We start from the raw sequence: 27321 nt of genomic DNA, 5'->3' as shown, positions 1-27321 counted from the left end.
ATTCTCGCCACGCCACCTGGTAGGAGCGACCTGTCAGGTAGGACGCAATCCAAGCGTGGGCCGCGCCGGAGATGCCCAACTCGGAGAGGGTGGAGAGGAGGATCTGATGGTTCACAGTATCGAAGGCAGCCGATAGGTCTAGAAGGATGAGAGCAGAGGAGAGAGAGTTAGCTTTAGCAGTGCGGAGCGCCTCCGTGATACAGAGAAGAGCAGTCTCAGTTGAATGACTAGTCTTGAAACCTGACTGATTTGGATCAAGAAGGTCATTCTGAGAGAGATAGCGGGAGAGCTGGCCAAGGACGGCACGTTCAAGAGTTTTGGAGAGAAAAGAAAGAAGGGATACTGGTCTGTAGTTGTTGACATCGGAGGGATCGAGTGTAGGTTTTTTCAGAAGGGGTGCAACTCTCGCTCTCTTGAAGACGGGAGGGACGTAGCCAGCGGTCAGGGATGAGTTGATGAGCGAGGTGAGGTACGGGAGAAGGTCTGGAGAAGAGAGGAGGGGATAGGGTCAAGCGGGCAGGTTGTTGGGCGGCCGGCCGTCACAAGACGCGAGATGTCATCTGGAGAGAGAGGGGAGAAAGAGGTCAGAGCACAGGGTAGGGCAGTGTGAGCAGAACCAGCGGTGTCGTTTGACTTAGCAAACGAGGATCGGATGTCGTCGACCTTCTTTTCAAAATGGTTGACAAAGTCATCTGCAGAGAGGGAGGAGGGGGGGGAGGGGGAGGAGGATTCAAGAGGGAGGAGAAGGTGGCAAAGAGCTTCCTAGGGTTAGAGGCAGATGCTTGGAATTTAGCGTGGTAGAAAGTGGCTTTAGCAGCAGAGACAGAGGAGGAAAATGTAGAGAGGAGGGAGTGAAAGGATGCCAGGTCCGCAGGGAGGCGAGTTTTCCTCCATTTCCGCTCGGCTGCCCGGAGCCCTGTTCTGTGAGCTCGCAATGAGTCGTCGAGCCACGGAGCGGGAGGGGAGGACCGAGCCGGCCTGGAGGATAGGGGACATAGAGAGTCAAAGGATGCAGAAAGGGAGGAGAGGAGGGTTGAGGAGGCAGAATCAGGAGATAGGTTGGAGAAGGTTTGAGCAGAGGGAAGAGATGATAGGATGGAAGAGGAGAGAGTAGCGGGGGAGAGAGAGCGAAGGTTGGGACGGCGCGATACCATCCGAGTAGGGGCAGTGTGGGAAGTGTTGGATGAGAGCGAGAGGGAAAAGGATACAAGGTAGTGGTCGGAGACTTGGAGGGGAGTTGCAATGAGGTTAGTGGAAGAACAGCATCTAGTAAAGATGAGGTCAAGCGTATTGCCTGCCTTGTGAGTAGGGGGGGAAGGTGAGAGGGTGAGGTCCAAAGAGGAGAGGAGTGGAAAGAAGGAGGCAGAGAGGAATGAGTCAAAGGTAGACGTGGGGAGGTTAAAGTCGCCCAGAACTGTGAGAGGTGAGCCGTCCTCAGGAAAGGAGCTTATCAAGGCATCAAGCTCATTGATGAACTCTCCGAGGGAACCTGGAGGGCGATAAATGATAAGGATGTTAAGCTTGAAAGGGCTGGTAACTGTGACAGCATGGAATTCAAAGGAGGCGATAGACAGATGGGTAAGGGGAGAAAGAGAGAATGACCACTTGGGAGAGATGAGGATCCCGGTGCCACCACCCCGCTGACCAGAAGCTCTCGGGGTGTGCGAGAGCACGTGGGCGGACGAAGAGAGAGCAGTAGGAGTAGCGGTGTTGTCTGTGGTGATCCATGTTTCCGTCAGAGCCAAGAAGTCGAGGGACTGGAGGGAGGCATAGGCTGAGATGAACTCTGCCTTGTTGGCCGCAGATCGGCAGTTCCAGAGGCTACCGGAGACCTGGAACTCCACGTGGGTCGTGCGCGCTGGGACCACCAGATTAGGGTGGCCGCGGCCATGCGGTGTGGGAGCGTTTGTATGGTCTGTGCAGAGAGGAGAGAACAGGGATAGACAGACACATATTTGACAGGCTAGAGAAGAGGCTACGCTAATGCAGAGGAGATTGGAATGACAAGTGGACTACACGTCTCGAATGTTCAGAAAGTTAAGCTTACGTAGCAAGAATCTAATTGACTAAAATGATTAAAATGATACAGTACTGCTGAGGTAGGCTAGCTGCGTTGTTGACACTACCCTAATCAAGTCGTTCCGTTGAGTGTGAAGTTTCTACAATGCTGATTTTCGGGGGCAAGCTGGCTAGCTAGCAGTGTTGGTTACGTTACGTTGCGTTAGGAGAACGACAATAGCTGGCTAGCTAACCTAGAAAATCGCTCTAGACTACACAATTATCTTTGAAACAAAGACGGCTATGTAGCTAGCTATGTAGCTAGCTACGATCAAACAAATCACACCGTTGGGACTGTAATGAAATGAAATGAAAATATGATACTACCTGTGGAGCGAAGCGGAATGCGACCGGAATGCGAAAGTTCTATTCAGTAGACGTTGGCTAGCTATTGGCTAGCTAGGAGTGTCTCCTACGTTAAGGACGACAAATAGCTGGCTAGCTAACCTCGGTAAATTAAGATAATCGCTCTAAGACTACACACTCTAAACTACACAATTATCTTGGATACGAAGACAGCAAAGACAACTATGTAGCTAGCTAACACTACACTAATCAAGTCGTTCAGTTGAGTGTGATAGTTACTACAGTGCTACGGTAGACGGTGAACGCGTTGGGCAGATAGGAGACGACGAAATACGACGACGAAATTTGCATACTTTGTATACCTTCCTGGTGACTGTCCTTCTTATGGGGATAGTAAAGAAAAACTCCCTAAGAGAATACTGGAGCACAGACCCTATGTTTGCAACTCCTTCATTTGCCACCTCTTTTCCCAAGACCGCTTTCTAGTTCTTTTGCGATGCCTGCTTTTCGTCAACACTTCTACTGCCATCTTAAATGACCTGTTATACAAAATAAGAAATGTTCTTACCAGCCTGACATCAGCATTTGGTCGCGTCTTTGTGCCATACAAGGACCTATGCATTGATGAGTCCCTGATGTTATGGAACGGTAGGCTGGCGTTCCGTCAATATATTCCCTCCAAAAGGCACAGGTTTGGGGTCAAGGTCTTTGTCATGTGCGACATGAAGACTGGATTTGTCCAGGACATTATAGTTTACACAGGGTCCACCACTGACATCCAACATTTTGAGGGGCTTGGGGTGTCCGGGTCCATAGTGATGACCATACTGGCTCCTCATCTCAGCGAGGGACACACTTTGTATGTGGACAATTGGTACAGCAGTCTGCTCTTCAACAGCACAGTCAGGTCGAACAGGAAGGGGATGCCGACATTCGGATGCAGAGAGGGGAGGTGGAGTTCAAGGAGAACGGTCAACAGCTCGCAGTAAAGTGGCATGACAAACGAGACGTCCATGTCCTCTCCACTGTCTATACAGCGACCATGTCGGCCACAGGGAAGGTGGACCGCTTGACTATAACCTCAAAATGGGGGCACTGGATAAGGCGGACATGATGAGCAGTTTTGTGGAATACACTCAGAAAACGACCAAGTGTTATAAGAAGATATTTTTCCATCTGATCGACACTGCTGCACTCAATAGCCACATAGTTCACCGCCAACTAATGGATGAGATGATTACTGAACAATGTATTTTTTGTAATTGGATGTACATTTCACATACAGAAACTATTATAACATAATAAGGCACTTACTTTAATAGAAACGCAGCCTGGATTTGAACCAGGGTGTCTATAGTAACACCTCTAGCACTGCGATGCTGTGCCTTAGACCGTTGCGCCACTTCGGAGTCATAAGGCCAGGGTAGCTTCAAAATGCAACACAAGCTAATACTTATCTGACGCAATGAGCATTGTTTTACAGAGCTAATTGAAGAATGTCGCTAGCTACGTAAGCACGATTGAATATAACACCATAAAGGTTATGAAATGAGTAACGTTACCTCGCGTGTCCGCGGTTATAAGGAATATACACAACTATATTATGCTCCATACATACAGTGAACTACAGTAGAAATGGCATAACATGACATACAAAAACTATTATAACACAATAAGGCACTTACTTTGATAGAAAGGCACACATTTCCAAAGTTATTATTAGTAATGAAACCTACAATGACTGCGATGCGGGCAACAGATGGAAAATGTGAACATGTGTGTGCAGATCCTGTTCTGATGGGAGATGCGCAAATGTCCGCAGACTTGAACTGCACAACAATTGAGAAGTACTTGGGGACTTTTATCCGGGTCAGAAATGTCCAAAAAAATGTATTGTCCACAAAAGTTAAAAGGACTCCTTTCATGTGAATGAATAAGGAGGCGGAACACACCTCAATTCAAACTGTTCTTGGAAAATAAAAACTTGCTAGAAAATCATTTGAAATTGACAAGTTGAAAACAGCCTATAAATAAAAACAGGCTGCATGCCTTGGTTTGAGGGCAGCGCGGATTAAATGTGCTGTTGCGTAACAGTGATATAGAAATATTTGGAATATTTGGATAATCATTTATTGAAGTGGAGTCTTTTGTTTAGACATGTAGCTTGCTAGATAGCTAAACAATGAACCTAATGGTGCTTTGAAGGCAACTGGGAAAAATACTGTATGAGATCAAATCATGATGTCAGTGATCTTCAGGTGAGAAAGATGGGACTCTAGATAGTGTCCCAACTTGGATGACCATACAAAACTATTTTTTCCCAGTCGGCGCTAGTTTTTTTCAGAGTTCCCAGTTGTCTTGAACGCACTGAAATCGGAAATCATAGATTTCCGAGTTCCCGGTTGTTTTGAACACGGCAATAATCCCAACCTATACTGATTGTCATAGCTAGACACCGTGCATTAATCTCCAGGTAGCTAAAGCTAGCCAACTAGGTTTAACTTCTTGAGTGTAGGGGGCAGAATTTTCGTTTTTGGCTAAAAAACATACCCATTTGAAACTGCCCATTTCTCAGGCCCAGAAACTAGAATATGCATATAAATGTCAGATTAGGATGGAAAACACTAAAGTTTCCAAAACCATCAAAATATTGTCTCTGAGTATAACAGAACTGATATTGCAGGCGAAAACTTGAGTAAAATCCAACAAGGAAGTGCTGTTTTTCCTGAAAGCTCTCTGTTCCATTGGATGCATTGCCTCCATTTAAAGGGATATCAACCAGATTCCTTTTCCTATGGCTTCCTCAAGGTGTCAACAGTCAACAGTCTTTAGACATAGTTTCAGGCTTTTATTTTGAAAAATGAGCGAGAAAGATCACATCGCGTCAGTGGATAGCTGGGTGTTCAGAGTTTTGCTTGCGCAACAGAGAGGGGCAGCCATTGTCTCTCCCTCTCCTATTAAAAAGCTACAGTCCCGGTTGATATATTATCTATTATATATTTTAACAACAACCTGAGGATTGATTATAAAAAACGTTTGACATGTTTCTGTGGACATTACGGATACTATTTGGAATTTTCGTCTGCGATGTCGTGACCGCTCGAGCCTGTGGATTTCTGAATATAACGCGCCAAACAAATGGAGGTATTTTGGATATAAAAATAATCTTTATGGAACAAAAGGAACATTTATTGTATAAGTGGGAGTCTCGTGAGTGCAAACATCTGAAGATCATCAAAGGTAAGCGATTTAATTTATTGCTTTTCTGACTTTCGTGACCAATCTACTTGGCTGCTAGTGTTTGTAATATTTTGTCTACTGAGAGAGATGTTCTTACATAAACACTTGTTATGCTTTCTCTGAAAAGCTGTATTGAAATCTGACACGCCAGGTGGATTAACAACAAGCTAAACTGTGTTTTGCTATATTGCACTTGTGATTTCATGAAAATTAAATATTTTTAGTAATTTAATTTGAATTTGGCGCGCTGCAATTCAGCGGGTGTTGATAAATGATCCCGCTAACGGGATGGGTGCGTCAATAAGTTATTGTTAGCTAGCTAGCTAAAATTAGTCTACAACTAGCAATGTAAATGGTTTGCTGAGATACAAATAATATTACTACACAGATCATACACTCAATGCGAGCTAGCAAGCCAGCGAGCTAATGTTAGCTAGCTAACAGTACTCTTTTAACTTGCAATTAAAACAACTTTCTGACAAAATTAGAAACGTATAATATCAGAAAATGTAGCTAGCGAGACTCATGTCACAGATGCCACGGTTGCCCTTAGTTTGAATGATGTAATCAGGAGACGGGGGGTTTTTCCAACAGCCTTCTGAGTTCTCTTTTCGAATCTCTTTGCATATATGCAATCAAATGCCTGAGTTTTCTCCATCTCCTTAGCTATCATACTCTGCTTCCACCAGGCATTCCACTGATTTCATGACTGGGTCAACTTCTTCTGTGACATCAACACTGTTGATAGCCATTTCTTCCCCATCACTGTCATAAGAAGACTACAATGTCTGGTTGAATGAAAATGATTTGACCTGAATTAGGGATTTCCTCATCGTCTGATTCATTTTCAGAGTCAGTGAGAGTCAGCATAGCACGATTGTCCTCTAGAAAATGGAGAGCAGTTCCAACACTTTTACAGTTTTTCATGATATCTTTCAAAAAATCTGTAGTAGAAAGGATTATCTACACATACTAAGCAGCTCATGTTATAGACAGACGCATGCTACATGGCAGACCAAACCGAACTCATCTCTCGGTATGTCTAACCCATCCATTATCTCAGCCAATCATGGCTAGTGGGAAGGTTCCTGACTTTTTCTGTGGCTAAACCAACTAGGCTCGTAATTTAACAATTTTATTTGTATTTACAGATGGCATACAGGTTTGTTATTTAAGTTTGTTGTCTACGTTTAAATGCCTCCTGTGAAGTAGTGACTTGCGCCATATGCCTAGTTTCCTGAAACAAGTCACATTCTGCCTCAGCTGGCCATCTATTTGAAAGAATGGTTTCTGAAAATACCTCAAGTTCCACTAGAGAAAATCCTTTATTCACCTCTAAACAGATAGCAGAGAATGATGCACTTCCAGGCATTCACGTTCTATGTCAATTATGTATTACGTGCCTTGCAAAAAAGGCACTTAAAAGGTTCTTGATCCCTTTCTACTGCAGTAGAAGGCCTTCTACTGCAGGCCCCGAAGGCCTTTAAGGCCCCGAAGGCCTTTAATACTGTCCACCATCATCTACTCATTCAAAGGCTGTCTGAAATGGGCCTCGACCAGGCGTCTTGCGAGTGGTTTGGGAACTATTTGTCTGACTTAGGCACAATGTGCGCTTTCTGACGGTATCAAGTCAAGCTACCTCAATATTACTGAAGGTGTCCCACATGGGTCGATTTTGGGACCTGTCCTCTTTACTATTTATATAAATAATATTGGTCTCTCTGCAAAAACCTGTAAAACTCATCGGTATGCAGATGACACTGTTGGAGCTATGTTGGAGCTGCAATCTGATTTTGTCGCCTTGCAGGAAGTCCTTGTTGGCTAAACATTTGTACTTAATGTTGGAAAAACTAAATGTTTTCTAATTCTCGTATAAATATTTCAGAAGGCTTACTTACACATGCATTGGATGGTTCTTTCTTCGAGCAGGTTCACACCTATAAATATCTGGGCTTTTGGGTTGACAATAATTTGACATTTAAAAAAACATACGGATGAGCTAAGTTAAGAAGCTGAGATTCAAAGTATAGAATAGAACATGCCTCTCCATAAACAGCAGGAAGCAGATTGTATAGTCAACTTTCCTGCCAGTTCTTGACACCATTTATCGGAATGCAGCAGCCACTACTCTAACATCTTTGGATGCCGCCTACCATAGCGCCCGTCGCTTTATCACAGGTGACAGTTTTAATACACATCACTCCATCCTGTATCAAAAGGGTGGCTGGTTCTAATTAAAGTCCTGTAGATCAATTCATTACTCCCTTTTTTGTTTACAAAGCTCTACTTTACAAGCTTCTGACCTACCTAACTTTACTGTTAAAATGAAGAAATATGAGACACCAAACCCATTCACAGGAATGGTTAACTCTCAAGGTTCCACTCGTACATACCAATCTAGGTAAATGATTTAACGAGAACTGTTTAGATTGAATGTAAATAATTGTATTATGGTGTTTGAAGCTGTATTGTTGATTCTGTCATTTGTAGTTTTTTAATATTTTTTAAATAATTTTGAATTTGTTTTATTGTTGTCCTCGGGCACCATTGTTAATTAGACCTTGTCTCAATGTGTTCCCCTGAATATATCAGAGTTAAATAAAACATTTAGAAATACAGCTGTTAGATCTTAATTTGACCAGTATTCTCGCAGCAAAATAATCCTGCAGTAGCAGGATTTGATCGTTTAGTCCATAATGTTACTTGATCTGTGGTTAGGCTATTAACTAGCCAAAATAGCCTATATGGAAAAAAGTGAAATCCTGCTAATATAACCTGGTCTTATTGCAGATTTTCAGTGAATGTATGTAAATCATGAAGCTCATCTGCATTCCTATGGTGCAGGAAAATTCTCAGCAAAAAAATGTGATCAAATTAAGATTCTACATCTGTACACACACCTACAGTACCTCAGCTTTATTTATTCTTCTTGCAGTGCTCCCATTACTTGTCTCCTTACACAGCCTTTCTAATTTGCACCATTTATGTGACAACAAGGCATATGAAGCTATTAATCAAAGCCATCATACAGGTCTGACGTCGACACATCTAAACTTATGATCCATTCTGTCAAGGACTCGGCAGAGACTCCACGGAAATTAACAATCCTGGGAACGGTCCTGAGGTCCCGTCTTTAAATCATATTCGGACAGGGATGCCAATCCTGTCTCTGAAGGTATTTTCTGAACTCAAAAGGTGGACTGGAGGAAGAGGGGGTTTGGCCAAGGGCCTTGATGGAGGAAGGCTTTGGATATTACTCTGGGTTTGATTACGTTGGCTGACAGGCTGTATGTATGTCTGGGCAGCTTCATGGTGCCTGAGAGGCACATGGAGAGAAAGAGGGGAGAGAGCAAGAGAAAATTATAAGCAGAATGGAATCAGGAAAAATAGTGAGTGAATAAGAGGATGAAGAAAAAAAAGAGGGCTATCTAAAAACAAAGAAATATGCAGAGAGTGAAAGCAAGAGAGAATGAGGGATGAAAATAACACAAAGCTGTGAGAAAGAGAACTGACTAGCGGCGGCTGTCTCGGCGAGCCAGCACTTTGCAGCCTGTGATAATTTATTAGCCTTTCCAGACAGCTCACCTACTCGCCCGCCTCCGACCACTAACGAGAGACGACAGTGGTGAATACGGCCAAACACAAGGATGTGATCATTAGAGATGGGGGGGGGGGGGGATTGTCAAGCTTTCACACACTCTCTCACCCACTCCCTCTCTCGCTCACACACTCCCTCCCGCTCACTCGCTCTCTCGCTCTCTCACACACACACACACACATGTCCGCCTGCTGTCTATCACTTCACCGGGGTTGCCACCCACTCAGAGCAACTGCAGTCCTCCACCTGCCCACCTGAGCAATCTCAACACTTTGTTTCTCCCTCCGTCTCTCACCCTCCATTTCTTTCTTTCTCTCCACTGTCTTTTTCACTATCCCTCAATACATATTTGGCTTAAGTCTTATGGCATTGTCTTTATTGAGGTCCCTCTCTGGCTTTAGGTTATTACTGAGACACATCAGAGGTACAATATCTCAGAGATACTATAGGCATTTCAGTCTTCATACAGCTTGTGCAAAACACTCCAAAAACAGACTTGCGTATAAACGGAATGACTCCTGAATTAATGTGTGAATATGCCCATTCCAAACACATCAGAGCTCTCGCCTCTCTTGCTCCATTTCCACACATTAATGCAGGGTTGCCAGATCAATAGCTGGAAGAGCCTAATCAATGGGTCTCTATACCGAGCATTGATCCAGAGAGAGGCATCCAGAAATAGCTGTGCTGAGTCTAAGATGACGCTATGATGCATTGTTTTACAGGCTCCTGACCAATTCTTCTGTTTATCTGGAGGTTTTTTTGTGCTGATCATAACTATTTTTTTTTTATCTGACCGAAAAAAAAACTAAAGGACATCAGAACAGCAATCATTCACCTTGATCTGGACTTCTACTTTTACTTCAGTGAGTCTTCGGCACAGGACATACTGCTCACCTCAGGACCAGGCCCTAATCCCAACACTCGGAAGAGGAAATATGTCACTATAGACGTAGCCGTGCAGGCACATTGATGAGACTACGGCGACGATTGAATAAGCCACCCCTACCCTCTGTTCTTTTGGCGAATGTGCAATCGCTGGAGAACAAACTGGACAAGCTCCGTTTGAGACTATCCTATCAACGGGACATTTAAACCTTTTACTGTAGTGGGCTAAATAAGGGTCCCAGTGTTTGAAACAAATCTACTTTAAAACAAAAGTATACACCTCACACACATGGTTATGGGTTTAAAAAAAGAAGACACCTGTACCATGTCAGATATAGAGTTGAAATATATTCAATTTTGAGTTTGCATCCCAATATTACACTTTTTATATACAGTACCAGTCAAAAGTTTGGACACATTGTAGAATAGTGAAGACATCAAAACTATGAAATAACACATATGGAATCATGTAGTTACCAAAAATATATGTTATTCTTCAAAGTATTCACCCGTTGCCTTGATGACAGCTTTGCCCCCTCTTGGCATTCTCTCAACCAGCTTCATGAGGTAGTCACCTGGAAGTCATTTAAATTAACAGGTGTGCTTTGTTAAAAGTTCATTTGTGGAATTTCTTTCCTTAATGCGTTTTAGCCAATCAGTTGTGTTGTGACAAGGTAGGGTTGCTATACAGAAGATATCCCTATTTGGTAAAAGACCAAGTCCATATTATGGCAAGAACAGCTCAAATAAGCAAAACGAAAGGACGGTCCATCATTACTTTAAGACATGAAGGTCAGTCAATCCGGATATTTTCAAGAACTTTGAAAGCTTCTTCAAGTGCAATCGCAAAAACATCAAGCGCTATGATGAAACTGTCTCTCATGAGGACCGCCACAGGAAATGAAGACCCAGAGTTACCTCTGCTGCAGAGGATACGTTCATTAGAGTTAACTGTACCTGAGATTGCAGCCCAAATAAATGCCTGATAAGAGTTCAAGTAACAGACACATCTCAACATCAACTGTTCAAAGGAGACTGCGTGAATCAGGCCTTCTTGGTGGAATTGTTGCAAAGAAATCACTACTAAAGGACACCAATAAGAAGAAGAGACTTGCTTGGGCCAAGAGACACGAGCAATAGACATTAGACTGGTGGATATCTGTCCTTTTGTCTGAGTCCAAATTTGAGATTTTTGGTTCTAACCGCTGTTTCTTTGTGAGACGCATAGTAGGTGAACCGATGATCTCCACATGTGTGGTTTCCACCGTGAAGCATGGAGGAGAAGGTGGACCAGTGTGGGGGTGCTTTTCTGGTAACAATGTTAGTGATTTATTTAGAACTCAAGGCAGACTTAAACAGCACGCAGCAGAGCTACGCCATTCCATCTGGTTTGCGTTTAGTGGGACTATCATTTGTTTTTCCACAGGACAATGACCCAAAACTCACCTCCAGACTTTGGAAGGGGTATTTGACCAAGGAGAGTGATGGTGTGATGCATCAGATGACCTGGCCTCCACATTCACCCGACCTCAACCCAATTGAGATGGTTTGGGATGAGTTGGACCGCAGAATGAAGGAAAAAAGCAACCAACAAGTGCTCAGCATATGTGGAACTCCTCATGCATTCCTCATGAAGCTGGTTGAGAGGATGTGAAGAGTGTGCAAAGTGTCAAGGCAACAGGTGACTACTTTGAAGAATCTCAAATAAAATATATTTTGATTTGTTTTAACACTTGTTTGGTTGCTGCATGAATCCATATGTGTTATTTCATACAATGTACTTCATACAATGTAGAACATAGGAAAAATAAAGAAAAACTCTGGAATGAGTAAGTGTGTCAATTTTTGACTGGTACTGTGTATCCAATGTAAAGGGGGAAAAAAAACGTTTCAAATGTTGCTACATGGAATCGAGCCGGTTGGTCAGAAATGGTTATTAAAAGCACCACAAATGTGTTTTGTCTGTTATGTGGCTGTCATAACCGTTGAGGGGTAGAGTTTTTTTTTTACCAAAGATTTGACCACTTTCCAGAATTTAGCTAGATTTCCACCACTTTCAGATACACAATTCAAGAAGTTTGTTGCCTTTGCTTTTCTAACCAGAGTAAGACATATATTCCTCAAATGTCTGAAGAACTGCCAGTCAGAAGTAGAATCAGTCAATCTAGCTTTAGCCCAAGCTAAGTTTTTCATGAAATCTTTCAGACAATTCATGCGTGAACCACTAGTTAGATCTGTCCTATAGCCTTAATCTCTCATATGGGGCATGCTTATCTGAAACAGAGTTAAACAGAGAGGTAAAACATTTAAGGGCCTGTGTCACGCTCACTTTCCTCAAACTCCCTGTCATAAATCAACCAAGGCGCAGCGTGCATGTAGTTCCACATCTTTTAATGAAAGTGAAACCGAAATAACCAAAAAACAAACAGGTAAACAGCAAAGACGTGACGCAACCGAGGTGCACACAAACACACACGGGAAAATAATTACCCACAAAACACAGGTGGGAAAAGGCTACCTAAGTATGGTTCTCAATCAGAGACAATGATTGACAGCTGCCTCTGATTGGGAACCATACCAGGCCAAACACATAGAAATAGAAAACATAGAAAAAACACAGAATGCCCACCCCAACTCACGCCCTGACCAAACCAAAATACAGACATAAAAAAGGAACTAAGGTCAGGACGTGACTACCTGATCCAAATCAGAGATAGGGGACATACCCTCCCAATCATACAACCCCAGGTCATACAGGAAATGTTGCTCATTTCTGTTTGTAATAGTTTATGGACATGCTTTAGGTAGCTTAGTATCTCTAATGCAGGCAATGGGACAATGGTCACTGAGCTCATTAGCAAAGATTCCATTGACTGTATACTTTTGAGGGTTTTTTGTCAGAATGATATCCAAAAGAGTAGTTTTTTCAGGATGTTTTAAGTTGGGCCTGGTTGGTTTAGTTATCAGTTGAGTACTATTTAGCTCAGTACAAATATCTTTCAGTGTATCTGATACTGGCATCACCCATCCAGGTTAAGATCACCCAATAATAATAATTCAAATTTAGCATTGTTAGACCGCAAGTCAGACAATTTGCTAAGAGCAATTGGGAGGGTGGTAAAACTCCCACATTTAGAACAAGACATACCAATTGCTTGGGGACAGAGGTGGCAATACTCACAGCAACTTTAAGTTGTTATTTATGAATACCCCCACCTCTGTCAGATCTATAAACATTGTATCAGGACAGCGGAGTCAATCACCACCTTCCGGAGACACCTGAAACCCCACCTCTTTAAGGAATACCTAGGATAGGATAAAGTAATCCCTCTCACCCCCCCTCCCCCTGAAAAGATTTAGATGCACTACTGTTCCACTGGAGGTCATAAGGTGAATGCACCAATTTGTAAGTCGCTCTGGATAAGAGCGTCTGCTAAATGACTTAAATGTAAATGTAATGTAAATGTATCCATTTAGACACATCAGAATCTGTAATAGACTGTATTAAACAAGTTTCAGTAATTATCAAAATGTTTGCGTTAGTTTGAGAAGCCAGAATTACAATAAGATCCATTTTCGAAATCAAACTTCTGACATTTACATGAATGAGTCCAAGTACACAGCTGCAGGATTTCAGATTCAATTTATTTTCCACGGATATTAAGTTCTACATGCATCATCGTTGGAAAAACAGCAGTGAGACATGGAAGGGACATTAGTGAAGTCCTGTATAGTGATACTTTGAGAAGCTAAATGAGAAGGTGATGAAATGCTAACTTTGCGTGGTGTAATTGAGCTACAGTGACAGTACAGGTGCAATGCTAAAAGCGAGGCACCGTGTGACCAAGCCCGTTGCTGGCAGCAGTGCGATAGCAGAGGGAGTGACAAAATAAAATGCTGATGACAGACATGATTGCAGTTGATATTCAGCCATTTTTAATGGTAGAGGATGTCTTCAATCCTATAATGGCTTATTTAGAACCAGACTACAAGATGCCATGTAGAAAAGCTGTGACGGTCCTTATGGAGAAATTGTACAATGATTGTTCTGCAATTGGAATCGTGAGCTGTCAAACACCATCATATGTGGCATTAACAACAGATTTTTGGACTTCTATTAACATGCTTTCATAAATCACTGCAACGAGCCATCACATTGACGAGAAGTGGAACATGAAGTCCCATGTATGACAACTGAGAACATGGAGGAGAAGCACATCGCAGAGAACATAAAACCGCATTAATATCATTGAGCGCTGTCTGGTAGGCAGCCAGGACTGCAGTAGATTGAAATGCACTGTCCCTTAGTGGTCATACGCAGGACCATATCTGAATTGTGAGTTCATGAATTGTGTTTTGATGTTAAGAAATGTTTTACATTTGTCACATCCCTAGCGTGCAGTGCATAATTCCAGTGCCTTTGAAGCAGATCACAGTAAGGTATAGGTATTTTAAGGCTGTAAATTAGGTTCTGTCAGATAGGACTGCTGACGGAAACACAAAAACCAAAGAGAAAAGTGGAACTCTCCAAGCTGATAAGATAACACAATGAGGTGATGACAGTGAAGAGGTAGATAAGCCTCCAAATTGAACCTAGTTTTAAAATGGATACAACACCACTTAAGTCAGCCCTAGGTGGATTTGTAAAGAAAGAGAGAAACAGTGGGAACGTGTTGGCACTAGAACACCTGTAATCACATTACACCTGTGTTTTTTCCATAATTATTTATTTCAAACCCAGGGGCCTCAGTTACCATGTTGGATTTAAACTGTGTGTGCCCCAATGCCTGTCCTTCTGCCTGTGTTATTTAGTGAACCGTTATTCACAGCCATCCCCACCCCTGTAAGCCTTTCTGTCTGATGTTTCTTGTTTTGTTGGAATTGACCGATGCCAGAAGCAACATGTAATTGAATGAGCAATATATACGTTTTTCATGCTGGAGGTTAATGACAGACAGAGACCATATATCCTTTTCGTTTGTATGCCTTCTTTATGGGGGGCTGTTGAAATTTTAGGATATTTTGGGTGTTTTGTGTCAAGATTAGTACTTGTAAATTAATGTCATTATGTATGGCTGAGTTTTACATCTGAAGCTACTAATTAGAGAATCTCATTCAGATGAATGGGCAAATTGCATTTCATTGGTTGCAAACAGTACGATGTGTTCAGTTTTCGTGACACCTTATTGTGACGATAACATGTCATGGAGTGAATGAAAATACAACTGCCTTATTTACCAATTAGCCATACATTATCAATGAGAGCTGTTGATTTTCTGCTTCATATGTCTAATTACATATCAGGCATGGATACAGGTCATGTAATTATTTATAATCAATTCTCAGCCAATGGCTAATACTAGCTAATATACTGTACTTCCTAATCTGTCCTCAGATTTTGGCGTGTCAATCTGAGGTAAGATTTTACCTTTTGAAGTTAAAGATGAGAAATATATATTTTTTTTAAAGAAATAGGCTTGTTGGTATTTATTAAGATCCTCATTCTATCGCTGCAAAAATGTCAGCTACTTTTCCTGGGGTCCACATGAAACATGACAATACATAGTACAGAACATTATCAAGGACTGAAATGCATAGCCTACATATCAGTGCATACACACAATATATTGGTCTAATAAATTGTACAGTGCAAATTACAATACAAGATATATAAAAAGGGCTGTGTCTCTTCACAGTCCCCTTTGTGCAGTAAGGTGTTATTTGATCTGTTTTTTAAAACTGTTTTTATTGCTAGCTTGAGTTACCTGGCTGTTGGCAGAGAGTTCCACGTAGTCATGGCTAGGGCTGTTACGGTGAACATATTACCGCCACACCGGCAGTCACGAGTCATGAAGGCAGTCAAATTCCACGTGACTGTTTAATCACTGTAATTAGGATTCTCCAAGCTCTGACGCTGCTGATGGTCATTAATAACTGCCTGGTACTCAGCACTCTATTGTCCCTCTAATCACTCTGATATCAAGGCAAATGTAATCGAAAATCTAATCAAACACTTCATGAGAGTGTCATGCCTGCTCCCGCTCCCCATCTTTAGCACTCGAGGTCGCCAGGCTGCCTATCATTAAGCACACCTGTCACCATCGTTTCGCGCACTAGCGCATCTTTGGACTCAGCTGGACTCCATTACTTTGCTGATTGCCTCTCCTATATCTGTCTGTTCCTCAGTTTGATCCCCGCATCAGCATATTGTCATTTTGTTTCCCTTGTCCAGACGCTGTCCGTGTTCTGTTTTATGTTTGTTGTTTCTTAAATGTTCACTCCCTGTAATTGCTTCTCCTCTCCCAGCTTCTGTCCTTACAGAGAGCCCATGAGCTCATGTTGCGCAACATTTCTATAGGCTATGCATTTGCATGAGAAAACAGAGTGATGGCTTCTATTAAAAAGAGGATACCATTAGCTTTCTCTAATCTAGACCTACTTATTTATTTCTCAACTTTCCTAATATTAAGCACATTGGTTATCTTTACAACAGGAACATAGCCTACCTGGCTGGCATGAAAATGAACCACGGGAAAAGCATAGATTTACATGTTTTCTTTCCCCCTGCCACTGTTTCGAGACAGGTGCAGGATAATGGTCCATGCTAAATCAAAACAAATTTCACACATACATTATTTAGTATCTGTAAAGACAAGATTAAATCAAGAATAGTCTGATGGGTGACAATATTAGCCTATCACTTGTGAATCTTATATTGCCAAATGTGAATGATGCCTAGGGTAAGGTAAGAAGCAATGCCTTTTTTTGTAATTTTTTCTAATCTTAGTCGTACACCTCATGTAGGCTAGCCCATAGGCCTATACGTTTTGCTAAGGTTTATATAACAACTATAGTGGCTAAAAACTTTTATAAATTAAACACAATCTCCTTTACAAGGGGTCTAGAGCCTAACTGGCATACTCAAGCAGCACTTGAGTTTAAAGTTTGGGAAAGATAATTTTCACCATTTAAAAATGCACCTTTTATAATAAAAGCATCACATGCATAATCACATTTGCTGTCACTTTTGATAATGTTTTCCCGCTAATGGAACATTTGCGTTTATAGCTTACTGCCGTGTGCGCTTTGCTGTGCTTTATAATGTGAAGAAATAGCCTGATATTTTAGCAACATTTTAAGCAAAACATTCTGATCTGTCAGCCTCAATGTGTAAAAAAGTTTTTTTGATGCTAGTGGTTGTATTAATTTGGGATCTATCGCATCCCACAACTGTCCCAAACTATGTTTACAATATTTATTTCTCGCATAGAATAGGTCAACTTTTGTACTACAGGGGATAGTAGATTTACATAGGCCACTGCTTTTGCTGTTAGGCCTACTCATCTTGTTGGCTGACAAAAAGTAAATGTGGACAGCTCTTCTTTCCAATATCTTCAATATGCACCTCAGAATTGGATAAGGACACGCGCAGTTGCGTCCTCGATGTGTCTGTCTTCACTTGTAGCCTATGAGAAAGATCAGATCACGTGATGGAGAGCCATGTGAGTGAAAGGTGCTCTGCACGCAGCACTCGGGGAGAAGGGGAATTATAATTATTATATTTAGCCTAAGGGTACTCTCCTGTTCAGATCTGAAAGATCAGGTTACACTGTGTCCGCTCTACAGCGCCCTCTCTCTTCTGCAGAGGGGAAGAGGGGTGAAGTTGGCCATTTTATGACGGTCGTAAATTCCTTGCAGAAACTCTCTTCACTGCCATGGAGTATTGAGGGGAAAGAAACCTATTTGTTACAAAGACATTCTTCCTGCCAAAACTCCATCATTCAAAAGTGAGGAATGAAACAATATTTCTGTAAATCCAAGTGGTTGGAGTGGTCTGTGGGTACTCGAAGAACAATTATGTCAGATCAGTTGTGTTTTGGGATCTCATGAAGGACAGTAGAACAGCATAAATGTGTCTCTGTGTGTATTTCCCAGTGATCAGATTCACATCCAAATGTGGGGGAACTTGTATTATTAAATTTGTTAGAAGATGTAATGTGATGTTAGCCTTCTAAATGAACTGTTAACCAAGTCAGTGGCCACGCCCACAAAACTAAAGACTACACTCAGTCTGCAGCTGTATATGTAAAATAGTCTAGGAAACTCGACTGAAGATGGGAAAATAACATTTCCCTATCGAACGACTCAATGGTACTCTGAAAGATCCATTCTAAAGAACATTTCCCTATCAAACGACCATTGGTAATGTTTCCATTATAACAGAGGATAAGCTACAACCACGAAAGACATTGTGACTTCTGGGGAACACAACCAGAGACATTCTGTTGACTGACTCTCCAGCAGACAGACCGGAGATTTCAACAGAGACAAAGGCATACAGTCGTAAATATGTACATTGCAGTTAATTTCGAATGAGCGGCCATTCATGTGTAAAGTATTAGCATTTCCATGACCTGTGTGTACGATAGTGAAGTCCTTTTTTCTTTTCTCCCGCTCTTTCTTACATGCCCCTCCCTTTTCATTTTGTGTAACAAGCTGTCATATCGGTTTAGTCCACTCGGGACTTTTCATTGCATTATGGGGTACTCAATGTGTAAGCTATTCTGTTTGTGTTTATGTCATTCTGTGTGATTATTTAGTTAGTTTGTTAGTAAATAAATAATTAAGCCAATTTGTACATCACTGATTCATCATGTATGATAGGGTTCGTGCAAATATCCAAGGATTTTGCGACATTCAGAATGAAACTGATAGAAGGTAAACAATTAATTCATAACTGATTGACGACTGAAATGTAAGATATATTTATATCTTACAGTTAATTAGGAAAACGGTAACAGGTTAAATAAACTTTTTCCATGGTGCCTCAAAATTACTGATGAGTTAATTGTTACATGAGTAATTTAATCATCGTAATAATTAAACATAGTTAATTCGTTTGATAAAACAATCGTCATCACATTAATGATAGCCAAAGAGTCGCAATAAGGACGTGCGCAGTTGCGTCCCCGATGTGTCGGTCATCACTTGTAGCCTGTGAGAAAGACCCGATCACGTGATGGAGAGCCATGTGAGTGAAAGGTGCTTCGGAGCACACAGCACTCCGGGAGAAGGGAATTATAATTGTTATATTTAGCACACGGGCACAATGACCGCAAAAGGCATGTCTTTTTTTAGGTGGTATTACGGCCCCACAAAGGGGTGCAGCTGGGAAATTCGAGGCATTATCAAGTGCTTGTCCAATTGTGAATGAGAGACTAATGCAGTGTGTACAGCCTGTGCATATAAACATAGCAGAGCTCATACTTCTCAAGTGACTTTTTTCAAATCATCATTAGAGTCGCATCATGCAGCCTTACAATGTATTAAAAATCAAAACACATCTGCCGCCACTCCCCCAGTATTCTCTACCTCTGTGTGTGTGATTGTGTGGGCGGAGACAGGTGTGCTGGAGTCAGAGCAGATCTCCACCCAGCTGCAATCTGTTCCATAATCAAGGCCTCAACAAATACTCAGCCCTGACACTTCCGCGCTGCTTGATCATAGTCTTTGCTCATTCTGCCTGCTCTGACTGGTGCCTGTCTCCAGTTCCACGTCTCGTCATCTGTCCTCGATTCCCCACTCTACTATTCCCTTGGATTCCCCTCCGGACCTGCTTACCCTGTCTTAAACACTCTCGCTCCAGCCTCAGCCTCCGCACCTGGTTTCCAGCAACCCGCCCGAGTTTCCCCTGACCTGCACGCCATATTCCCCGTGTTTCAATAAATACCTTGGTTACTTCATCCCAGTCTCCTCGTCTGAGTCTGCTCTTGGGTTCCCTGTTCCACTCCGCATAACAAGCCCAGCTTTTGTTGAACAACTAAAGTTACATGAATAACACTAAATTAAGCATATAGGAGTACCTGTTTCTTTGTTAACCGCTCAACACAAAAGCCACGTGCGCTCTCCCTCAAATCGTTTGGAGATCATATCCTTTCTATTTTATTCAGCTTTGTTCAATTGTATTCTTCATACTATAAAATAATAATGGTACGGAATTCTAAGCAAATCCTGTCTGCTAAATGAACTAGTGTAGCCCACAGCCATAAGGCATAGCCAGATCAGCACCTAACATAAGGACAACTCAGAGTATGCTATTCTGTTCTTCTGAAATAGACTACATTTTCTTCATATCATGTTTCTTTAGACCTGTCTAAAATAAATAATGGATTTATTGTGAAGTTGTAGGCTGCAGACCTTAGGATGTTCCCCAAAGGTCTGCATCAGTGACTTGTAGAAAGCCAGGAGATGCCAAATGTGTTTGTTAATTAACGGTCAATTAACATGAGACGGGCGGCAATGCGAATAGTCTGGGTAGCCTTTTGACTAGATGTTCAGGAGTCTTATGGCTTGGGGGTAGAAGCTGTTTAGAATCCTCTTGGACCTAGACTTGGTGCTCCGGTACCGCTTGCCGTGTGGTAGCAGAGAGAACAGTCTATGACTAGGGTGGCTGGAGTCTTTGACAATTTTTAGGGCCTTCCTCTGACTCTGCCTGGCATAGAGGTCTTGGATGGCAGGAAGCTTGGCTGTACTGGGCCGTTCGCACTACCCTCTGTAGTGCCTTGCGGTCGGAGGCCGAGCAGTAGCCATACCAGACAATGATGTAATCAGTCAGGATGCTTTCGATGGTGCAGCTGTAGAACCTTTTGAGCATCTGAGGACCCATGCCAAATCTTTTCAGTCTCCTGAGGGGGAATGGGTTTTGTCGTGCCTGCTTCACAACAAAAGTCATGGTGTGCTTGGACCATGTTAGTTTGTTGGTGATGTAGACACCAAGGAACTTGAAGCCCTCAACCTGCTCCACTGCAACCCCATCGATGAGAATGGGGGCATGTTCGGTCCTCTGTTTCCTGTAGTCCACAATCATCTCCTTTGTCTTTATCACGTTGAGGGAGAGGTTGTTGTTCTGGCACAACACGGCCAGGTCTCTGACCTCCCTATAGGTTGTCTCGTTGTTGTTGGTGATCAGGCCTACCACTGTTGTGTCTTCGGCAAATTTAATGATGGTGTTGGAGTCATGCCTGGCCGTGCAGTCATGAGTGAACATGGAGTACAGGAGGGGGCTGAGCACGCACCCCTGAGGGGCCCCTGTGTTGGCGGATGCGGATGTGTTGTTACCTACCCTTACCACCTGGGAGCGGCCCGTCAGGAAGTCCAGGATCCAGTTGCAGAGGGAGGTGTTTAGTCCCAGGGTCCTTGGCTTATTGATGAGCTTTGAGGGCACTATGGTGTTGAATGCTGAGCTGTACTCTATGAATAGCATTCTCACATAGGGGTTCCTTTTGTCCAGGTGGGAAAGGGCAGTGTGGAGTGCAATAGAGACTGCATCATCTGTGGATTTTTTGGGGAGGTATGCAAATTGGAGTAGGGCTAGGGTTTCTGGGATGATGGTGTTGATGTGAGCCATGACCAGCATTTCAAAGCACTTCATGGCTACAGACGTGAGTGCTACGTGTCGATTGTCATTTAGGCAGGTTACCTTAGTGTTCTTGGGCACAGGCACTATGGTGGTCTGCTTAAAACATGTTGTTATTACAGACTCGGACAGGGAGAGGTTGAAAATGTCCGTGAATACACTTCCCAGTTGGTCAGCGCATGCTGGCAGTACACGTCCTGGTAATCTGTCTGGCCTTGTGAATGTTGACCTGTCTAAAGGTCTTACTCACATCGGCTGCGGAGAGCTTGATCACACAGTCTTCCTGTACAGCTGGTGCTCTCATGTATGTTTCAGTGTTATTTGCCTCGAAGCGAGCATAGAAGTATCGCTGCCAATACATTTAAAAAACATTACAATACATTCACAACAGATTTCACAACATATTAATTAAGTGTGTGCCCTCAGGCCTCTACTACCACATAACTTTAGCACTAAATCCATGTGTGCATGTGTGCATAGTGCATTCGTTATTGTATGGTTGTGTTCATGTGTCTATGTTTGTGTTGCTTCACTGTCCCTGCTGTTCCATAAGATGAATTTCTGTTTTTTAAATTAAGTTTTACTGTTGACATGAGTTACTTGATGTGGAACGGAGTTCCATGTAGTCATGGCTGTATGTAGTACTGTGTGCCTCCCATAGTCTGTTTTGGACTTGGGGACTGTGAAGAGATCTCTGGTGGCATGTCTTGTGGGGTATGCATGGGTGTCCCAGCTGTGTGCCAGTATGTCAAACAGACAGCTCGGTGCATTCAACATGTCAATACCTCTCACAAATACAAGTAGTGATGAAGTCAATCTCTCCTCCACTTTGAGCCAGGAGAGATTGACATGCATATTATTAATGTTAGCTCTCTGTGTACTTCCAAGGGCCAGCCGTGCTACCCTGTTCTGAGCCAATTGCAATTTTCCCTCTTTGTGGCACCTGACCACACGACTGAACAGTAGTCCAGGTGTGACAAAACTAGGGCATGTAGGACCTGCATTTGTCACGCTCGTCTGATGGAGTGGACCAAAGCGCAGCATGGTACATGTTCATGATATTTATTTAAATCTGAACACTAGAACAAAAATAACAAAGCGTGAAACTAACAGTTCTGTAAGGTAACCTAAACTATACAGAAAACAGCTACCCACAAACCCAGGTGGGAAAAAGTATGATTCTCAATCAGAGACAACGATAGACAGCTGCCTCTGATTGAGAACCACACCCGGCCAAACACAAACATAGAAATAAAGAAACTAGCATGCCCACCCTAGTCACAACCTGGCTTAACCAAAATAGAGAATAAAAGCCTCTCTATGGCCAGGGCGTGACAGCATTGTTGATAGTGCTGTTAAGAATGCAAAGCAGCGATTTATTAGAGACAAACTTTTCTCATCCTAGTGCTGTTGTATCAATATGTTTTGACCAGGGTTACTCCAAGCAATTTAGTCTCCTCAACTTGCTCAATTTCCACATTATTCATTCCAAGATTTAGTTGAGGTTTAGGGTTTAGTGAATGATTTGTCCCAAATACAATGCTTTAAGTTTTAGAAATATTTAGGATTCACTTATCCCTTGCCACCAATTCTGAAACTAACTGCATCTCTTTAAGTGTTTCTGTAATTTCAGTTGCTGTGGTAGCTGACGTGTATAGTGTTGAGTCATCCGCATACATAGACACAGTGGCTTTACTCAAAGCCGATGGCATGTCGTTAATACATTTTGAAAAAAGTAAGGGGCCTAGACAGCTGCCCTGGGGAATTCCTGAATCTACCTGGATTTTGTTTGATAGGCTTCCATTAAAGAACACCCTCTGTGTTCTGTTAGACAGGTAACTCTTTATCCACAATACAGCAGGGGTGTAAAGCTATAACAAATATGTTTTTCCAGCAACAGACAGTGATCGATAATATCAAGTTTCACATTAAAGTCTAACAAAACAGACCCCACAATCTTTTTATCATTAATTTCTGTCAGCCAATCATCAGTAATTTGTAAGTGTTGTGCTTGTTGAATGTTCTATCCCTATAAGCATTCTGAAATTCTTTTGTCAATTAGTTTACTGTAAAATTACATTTTATCTGGTCAAACACAATTTTTTCCAAAAGTTTACTAAGGGTTGGTAGCAAGCTAATTGTTTGGCTATTTGAGCTAGTTAAGGGGGCTTTACTATTCTTAGGTAGGGGAATACGTTTTGCTCCCCTCCAGGCCTGAGGGCACACACTTTCTAGTAAGCTTAAATTGTAGATATGACAAATGGGAGTGGCAATATCATCTGCTATTATCCTTAGTAATTTTCCATTCAAGTTGTCAGACCCAGGTGGTTTATCATTGTTGATCGACAATGAAAAAAATGTACCTCTTCCGTACTATGTAGAGTTACACCCAGGAGTTTAGTATACTCAACTTGCTCAATAGCCACATGATTCAATAATATATCTAATCAAGGTTTAGCGCTGAGCGAGTGATTTGTCCCAAAAATTATGCTTTTCATTTTTTAGATATCTTTTTGCCAATAATTGTGCGAAAGATCAGAATTGGGCTGTCTGTGTAAACGCAGCCAATCAGGGTTGATCAGGCGAAGGGGGGTCAGCCACTATGGAGGAGCTACCCTACCAATACAAATCTCTAGATGACCAGACACCATAACAACCTAGTTGGGGGTATGCACCCGCATGCAGCGACAGCCACCACATTAAGACTTATAGATTTTGAGTTATTCCATATTGTTTTGCCGATATCCTGTGTGGAGAGGTTTTGTTTTTGGTTGTCAAAGGAAAAGTGTGGATAATGATGACTTTGTGGGCGGTTTTATTTGGTCAACACCCCATGTCTTTTCATTTATTGTCGATTGGTACTCAGCAATCTGTTGATTGGTTGATTAACACTCGCCTTCCTGGTCTGTGGTTTGTAGCTGGACAATGTGGACGAACAGGCAGCCCAGATCCGCCGGGAGCTGGATGGAAGACTACAGATTGCAGAGAAGATGGCCAGGGTAAGTCCTACACCTATAGCCCTCAAACTAACAATGCTGTGTACGCCACGTACAGTGGTAATCAGCTCTGGTCATGGAGGGCTAACAGGTGTCCAGAAGTGTTTTTATTTTTCAGCCAGGTACTTTCACACCTGAATCAACTAGTCAATTACACATTGATTAGTTAAATCAGCTTTGTTAAAGTTGGATGGGACACCTTGTAGCTCACTGAGCCGGTGATAGTTGACAACTGTTTCAGAATACTTTAAATAATATCTTGTGGTCACTGTAGTTATCAACTTCCACAACGATGGATGCACAACTCTTCCTCTAACACTGACTCCCTCTCAGGAGAGGAATTACCCCAAGTTTGTGTCTAAAGACATGGAGGCCATGTACATCGAGGAGATGCGCTCGTCTGTCAATCTGCTCATGGCTAACCTGGAGAGCCTACCTGTGTCCAAGGGAGGCCCCAACTTCAAACAGAAGCTAAAACGCTCCTCCATGAACAACTCCTTCCTGGACATGGGCGACGAGACAGAATTCCTTTCCAAGTCCGACGTGGTCCTCTCCTTTGCACTGGAGGTGTGTGTAGGGATTTCATCGTGTAATCTTGCCCAGTAAATGTTTTTGTTGTACGCTCAGATTGCTTGCTCTCAGTCAAGATAATTGATGTGTTAATTGTTCTGGTTGACTTTTGAAAGAAAGATCAATGAGTATTTTACATTTATTTACATTAGTCTGGTAGTAGTTTTATCTATTCTGGGGTCAGTTTGAGACTTATTGTGTCTACTAAGGGGCCAGACAAAAGAAACAAACTTATCTGCTGTGTGTGTGTGTGTGTGTGTGTGTGTGTGTGTGTGTGTGTGTGTTCCTACATGCCTGTGAATGTCCCCTCTGTGGCTGCAGGTTGGCATTCTGTGATAGTGCCTCGACTGGACTTACACGACCCAGTGACTCCACTTCTAATGCTTCCCTTTCTATCTGCACAAGTGTGGAGCTGACCATGTCCTCTCTCTGTTGCTGTTTGCAGATAGTGATAGTGGAGGTGCAGGGCCTGAAGTCGGTGGCTCCTAACAGGATTGTGTACTGCACCATGGAGGTGGAGGGAGGAGAGAAACTGCAGACAGACCAGGCAGAAGCCTCCAGACCACAGTAAGTCAACAACAAGGTTGCATGTTCAATCGCTGAAGCAGCCACATCATTTATTGACTGTGTTCACTGTCGTTCACTCCAGATAAGAGTGTCTGTTTAATAATTACTGTTCAGGCGGTCTTGAAAAAACCTTCCAGGTTACCTTTTCAGGAACCGAGTAATACGTTGTTTTTATTTATTTTATTTATTGCCATATATTAATGGAAGTTCACAAGGCATTTTGAATAACTTATTTTAGTCCTAGAGTCATGAAACTTCACAGAATCAATCAATCAAAAAAATGTATTTCTAAAGCCCTTTTTACATTAGCTGATGTCACATAGTGCTATACAGGAACACAGCCTAAAACCACAAGCAATGCAGATGTAGAAGCACGGTGGCTAGGAAAAACTCCCTAGAAAGGCAGGGTCCTAGGAAGAAACATATAGAGGAACCAAGCTCTGAGGGGTGGCCAGTCCTCTTCTGGCTGTGCTGGGTGAAGATTATAACAGAACATGGCCAAGATGTTCAAATGTTCATAGATGACCAGCAGTGTCAAATAATAATAATAATAATAATAATAATCACAGTGGTTGTAGAGGGTGCAACCGGTCAGCACCTCGTGAGGTAATGTCAGTTGGATTTTCAGAGCCGATCATGCAGAGTTAGAGACAGCAGGTGCGGTAAAGAGAGAGAGATTCGAAATCAGGAGGTTCGGGACAGGGTAGCACGTCCGGTGAACAGGTCAGGGTTCCATAGCCGCAGGCAGAACAGTTGAAACTGGAGCAGCAGCATGACCAGGTGGACTGGGGACAGCAGGGTGTCATATGGCCAGGTAGTCCTGAGGCATGGTCCCAGGGCTCAGGTCCTCCGGGAGGGAGAGGGAGAGGGAGAGAGAGCGAATTAGAGGGAGCATACTTAAATTCACACAGGACACCGGATAAGATAGGATAAATACTCGAGATTTAACAGACTGACCCTAGCACCCCGACATGTAGACTATTGCACCATAAATACTGGAGGCTGAGATAGGAGTGGTTGGAAGACACTGTGGCCCCGTCCGACGATACCCCCGGACAGGGCCAACCAGGCAGGATAAAACCCCACCCACTCTGCCAAAGCACAGCCCCCACACCACTAGAGAGACATCTTCAATCACCAACTTACTACCCTGAGACAAGACCCAGTATAGCCCATGAAGATCTCCTCCACGGCACGAACCCGAGGGGGGCGCCAAACCTGGACAGGAAGATCATGTCAGTGACTCAACCCACTCAACCCACCCACTGACGCACCCCTCCTAGGGACGGGATGGTAAGATTACCAGTAAGCCAGTGACTCAGCCCCCGTATTAGGGTTAGAGGCAGAGAATCCCGGTGGAGAGAGGGGAATCGGCCAGGCAGAGACAGCAAGGGTGGTTCATCGCTCCAGTGCCTTTCCATTCACCTGCACACCCTTGGGACAGACTACACTCAATCATAGGACCTACTGAAGAGATTAGTCTTCAATAAAGATTTAAAGGTCGAGACGGAGTCTGTGTCTCTCACATGGATAAACAGACCATTCCATAAAAATGGAGCTCCATAGGAGAAAGCCTGCCACCAGCTGTTTGCTTAGAAATTCTAGGGACAATAAGGAGGCCTAAGTGTTGTGACCGTAGCGTGCGTGTAGGTATGTACGGCAGGACCAAATCAGAGAGATCA

The 27321-nt window shown here is 42.8% G+C and overlaps 1 protein-coding gene across 1 annotated transcript in view; it reads left to right on the top strand.

Moving 5' to 3' along the window:
• LOC115134470 (calcium-dependent secretion activator 2-like) overlaps positions 1–27321 on the top strand; it is a 178825-nt gene that overhangs the window by 4699 nt on the left and 146805 nt on the right. Inside the window, exons 2-4 of the mRNA XM_065022669.1 lie at positions 24425–24505; positions 24836–25069; positions 25518–25639. Coding sequence (XP_064878741.1) covers positions 24425–24505; positions 24836–25069; positions 25518–25639 — 437 coding nt within the window. The remainder of the gene's footprint in view (positions 1–24424; positions 24506–24835; positions 25070–25517; positions 25640–27321) is intronic.

The sequence above is a fragment of the Oncorhynchus nerka genome, linkage group LG9a (assembly GCF_034236695.1).
Source record: "Oncorhynchus nerka isolate Pitt River linkage group LG9a, Oner_Uvic_2.0, whole genome shotgun sequence".
Lineage (NCBI taxonomy): Eukaryota > Metazoa > Chordata > Actinopteri > Salmoniformes > Salmonidae > Oncorhynchus > Oncorhynchus nerka.
Note: the sequence above shows the minus strand (reverse complement) of the source record. Positions and strands in the feature narration are given on the sequence as shown.